The sequence below is a fragment of the Nestor notabilis genome, unplaced genomic scaffold (assembly GCF_000696875.1).
Source record: "Nestor notabilis isolate BGI_N333 unplaced genomic scaffold, ASM69687v1 scaffold20753, whole genome shotgun sequence".
Classification (NCBI taxonomy): domain Eukaryota; kingdom Metazoa; phylum Chordata; class Aves; order Psittaciformes; family Psittacidae; genus Nestor; species Nestor notabilis.
This window is the reverse complement of record NW_009921833.1, coordinates 1-4,525: the sequence shown is the minus strand read 5'-3', so window position 1 is coordinate 4,525 and position 4,525 is coordinate 1. Positions and strand designations below refer to the sequence as shown.

The 4,525-nt window shown below is 54.9% G+C and overlaps 1 protein-coding gene across 1 annotated transcript; it reads left to right on the top strand.

The window, feature by feature from the left end:
• The first annotated feature begins 617 nt into the window (after positions 1 to 617).
• On the top strand, positions 618 to 1,523 carry LOC104403252 (placenta-specific gene 8 protein-like). Its single transcript, XM_010011319.1, has 3 exons — positions 618 to 723; positions 962 to 1,086; positions 1,416 to 1,523. The coding sequence occupies exons 1-3, from the start codon at positions 618 to 620 to the stop codon at positions 1,521 to 1,523; spliced, it is 339 nt and encodes a 112-aa protein (XP_010009621.1).
• Positions 1,524 to 4,525: the final 3,002 nt, after the last annotated feature.

Genomic DNA, 4,525 nt, shown 5'->3' with positions numbered 1-4,525 from the left:
GACAGGGGCCCAAGGAAGAGGACAAGGATGCTGCACTAGCACAGACAGGCAAGTGGAGAAGCAATAGGAACTGGTCACTGAGCTTAGGATGATGGAAATGGACAAGGAGAATCCAATGCCTTAAGCCTGCTAAGAAAGCAGGTGAAGAAGGGAGAGAAAGGCAAACAGGCTGAGGTGCTTGGGGACCAAAGCAAAGAGCTTAGGAAAGCTAGGACGGAGCTGCAGTAGTTTTGGGACACTGCAAGCATAAAAATAATAACACTACTTTAAGCAGATAATGATGAAAGATGAACTGGGGATGAGAAGGCAGGATCCAAGTGCTGAAGTACTGAGGTTCTGAAGCAGAAGGATCTCTGTCTTTCGAGAGGCATTTTACTTGCGTACACAGGGGAATGAGGTGCTGCTGCCTTTAGTGGGAAGCTGGTTTTGTGGAGTGCTTTGCTGAAAAGGACAGTGGCAGCTCCTGGAAGTGTGGACCTCTTGGGGACCTGTGCTGCCCTCTCCATCTTTGAATGCAGCAGCCTGAACCCACTTCAGAAACACCAGTAGCATCTTTCTCTGATGGCTTTTCTTTCCAGACCACAAACTGCCTGGAGGGATCAAACCTTGTGGTAGCAATGGCCTCTCAGCAAGTGATCACAGTCCAGCCCCAGTGTTCAATGGCCCCACGGGCAGGAGAGTGGCAGTCAGGGCTGACGGACTGCTGCTCTGACTGTAACATCTGTGAGTACATATGTACCCCTGGTTCCTGGTGTTTGCTCACAGTGTGTTTCTGGTGTTTTCCCTGCTCCTGCTGCAGCATCACCCCTGCTGCAAACCCCACTTTTGTGGGTACCACTAGCAAAGCAGCTCTCATCTGAGGTCAAGAGCCACAGTTCCCACAGCCACATCTCCAACGAGCTTTACCCCCTTTCCTCTTTCCTTGCACCCCTCAGCCAAGCCCATGTCTTGCTGTCCACAGGTCTTTGTGGAACCTTCTGCTTCCCCTGCCTGGGGTGCCAAGTGGCTGAGGACATGGATGAGTGCTGCCTGTGTGGCCCCAGCGTGGCCATGAGGACCCTCTACCGCACCAGATACAACATCCCGGTCAGTGACCTGGGCATGGCCCTTGGCAGCGACAGTCGCAAGCTGGGCACTGGGGTGTGGGCTCAGGGGAGGAGAAAGGGGAGCCCAAGGGGAAGAGCAGTGGTGTCGACTTGCATGGGCAGCCCCACAGGCAGGGAGCCAGGGACACATCTGCACCCCACTATGAGCTGGAGGTAATCCCATTGCACACTACCTCACCCCAGTCCTCGCTGGGCATAAGCAGGGTGCTGCAGGGCTGGGGTGAGCTTCCCAGGGGTGTTGGTGATGAGAAATAGGAACACTTAAAAGCTGATGTGGGAAGGGGTTATTCAATGTCCCTTGCTCTACAGGGCTCCATTCTGGGTGACTTTGCCTCCACCGTGTTCTGCCCCGCATGTGCTCTCTGCCAGCTGAAGAGAGACATCAACCAGAGGAAGGAGCTGGGCATATTCTGGTAAGCTGGGCGTGGTGGTGCTGGTTTATAAAGTCACTGCTGCACGAAATCAAACGGGTTCCTGCAGTCTCCCTTTCTAGCGACACCTGACTTAAGACACAGGGTTGCTGCGGTGTCAAAACAGCAGGGGTGATGCTGACCTGTCCCTCAGCAAAATGTTGCTGTGCACCTTTTGTGGATGGGGTTTCTGCTCAGGGCTCATGACCTGGATCCAGCCAGCAGGGCTGGGACACACACATCGTGTAGCAAGGCATGGCCCTGCTCCCTGACCCTCATCTCCCATCCCATCCCATTGCAGATGCCGCCATCCTTGCTACGCCCTGCAGAGCTGCTGTGGGCAGGAGTCTCCAGTGCCTTGGGCTGTTGGGAAATGCACCACAGAAGGGTTGCCTTGATTGTGGTTGATCCCCCCTTTGCTGGGCAACACCAGCAATAAACAGCAGTTTGTCTTCATGCCTGTGTGTTGTTATTTATTTCTCTGTGTCCTCCTGCAGCACCAGAATGGAGTGTTTTACTTTGGTATGCTGTGTGGTCAGAGCAATGCTGAGGTTATCAGATAAAGGAGACTTTCTCTTGCAGCCCTACACTGGGATAAGACCGCAAATTTCAGTGAGAAGTTAATATAAAACAAAAGCCTGCTGTGGACAGCTCAGCTGCTCTGTAGACACCGGAGCATGGTGACAGCACCACACTGTGTTTAGAGAGGCCTGAGAGCACTGAACCAACCCCTGTTTCTGCCTGGACCATCGAGGCAGCAGTGGGGGAGCTACAGTGATGGTGTGGGGATTGCAGGCCCATTCATTTTCCTCTCCACAAACCTTGTTAGGAGTCCATAGTGTTGGAGCAGGTTTCTCGGTGGGGTGAGACCCCCACAACGGTGGGTGTTAGGTGTAATACACTGTGGTTGGAAGAGTTGGGACAATCTGAACCTTGCTGAGGTTTGGGGGTGCAGGGGTTTATCCATTACCTGTCGTGGTGAGGAATGGTGAAGAGGTAACAGGCTGGGGTTGCTCTGCAGTTTTCCCTGCTGCAACTCCCATTGCACTTTCCCTAGTGGCTGCAGCACTGTCATGTCCCTGGCATGAAGAGGCTGTGCCCCTGCTCACAGTGTGTACACATGCATTTGCACATTTGAAACACCATGTGCACAGAGAAGCGGGAGAAAGCAGCAGTGGCATGGAGGCCGCCCTAGCAGGGAGCAGACAAGTGTGCGCGTCTGCTGTGGGGACAGGTGTTGCCATACTGGTCTGTGTGTGGCCCACAGGCCTGCTGGGTCACCTCTACTCAATCCTGGCTGCTGGTCCCAAATCCCCATCACTCACACTCCATCAGGCATGGTGTCTGCACCTCCCCCTGTGGCACAGGCAGGTTTGTGTGATTTGGCGTGGCAGGTTCAGTGACAGCCCTACTGCTCCGGAGCTCAATAGGTGAGCTGAGAACCCACAGCATCAAGGTCTTCAAAACCACCCAACCATGTGTGCTTGGGGTTACCCCTTTTCAGTGACAGATGAGCCCTGTGACCCCATCTCCCCTGCCACCATGATGGTTGTTATGGGGTCCCCTTACAGTCATTCCTGCCTGGGGCTGCTGGGCCCATCCCTTGGCCCATCCTGGCAGGGGCTGCTGGGACCTCATGCCTTTGCCCATCCCTATTCACGGTGTCTCCTCTCCAGGCTTGTTTTTCCCCCAACACATATGGGAGACCAGAGCTCTGACCCCTGCAGGGACCTGGATCCTCACAGGGCTCTTGTCATAGAACCATAGAATGGTTTGGATTGGAAAGGACCTCAAGATCATCTGGCTCCAATCCACCTGCCATGGGCAGGAACATCTCACACTAGACCATGTCGCCCAAGACTCTGTCCAGCCTGGCCTTGAACACTGCCAGGGATGGGGCATTCACTTCTTTGGACAACCTGTTCCAGTGCCTCACCACCCTCACTGTAAAGAGCTTCTTCCCTATATCTAGCCTGAACTTTATCTGTTTAAGCTTGAACCCATCACCCCTTGTCCTATCACTACAGTCCCTAATGAAGAGTCCCTCTCCTTCATCCCTGTAACCCCCTTCAGATACCAGAAGGCTGCTGTGAGGTCTCCACACAGCCTTCTCTTCTCTTTGTCCTTGCAGGCAATGCTGTGGCAGTGCAGTGAGGAGCAGGAACAGCCAGCCCTGAGCCTGGGTAGGGGGCACCAGTGCCCACCTCATCCAAGGAGTATAGAGGTGCAGAAACCGCAGGTGATTCCCAGTGAATGCCCAAAGCAGCTGCTGGCAAGAATGGGTCCTGGGGTCATGCTGCAGGAGAGGCGCTGTGCCATGGGGGCAGGAGGCTGGTGGTGCTGCACCCACAGCAGAGCCCAGTGGGGTCAAGCATGATGGGGCTGCCTGGCTGTTGCTCAGGAGAACTCTGCTGGGGGTGTTGGTGTTGGTTGTTGTTGCTCACCCAGTGGGGGGCACTCAGAGGGTTGGTGGGGGCTCTGTGGGGTAGCAGCAGGTCTGTGTCGCCACATGCGGTGCCTCCCCCTGGGCTGGCCAGTGCCACGCGCCGGAAGTAGCTGTACCCCAAGGCGTGTGTCTCCCTTGTCTGGGGGTGGTTTCTCAGCGCAGGGGCTGTGGGGTGAGCATGGCTGCTCCAGACAGCTGGGTGATGGCAGCCCAGGGCTTGTGACCCTATGGGAGGAGCCCCACACGGTGCCTCTGCCACAACCTGTGAGGACGACACGACCTTCAGCTGTGTGAAGGTTGTGGCAGCAGGTTTGTAGGACGCAGTAGTGCACCAAGACAGAGACTTTGTTTCTGTACATTTAGTACAGGTTATGACTAACAAAGCAAGTACATACGTACGATCACTTACCTATAGGCACACCTATATGTGTTTTTGAGGTGTTACCAGCATGATACTCGCCAAACCCACTGCCAGAAGCCAGAATGACAGAAAAGTCTCCTCACAGGCTCTCCATGCCAGGAGTGAGTCAGGCATCCCTGGCAAGGATCTGCCTCACCACGGA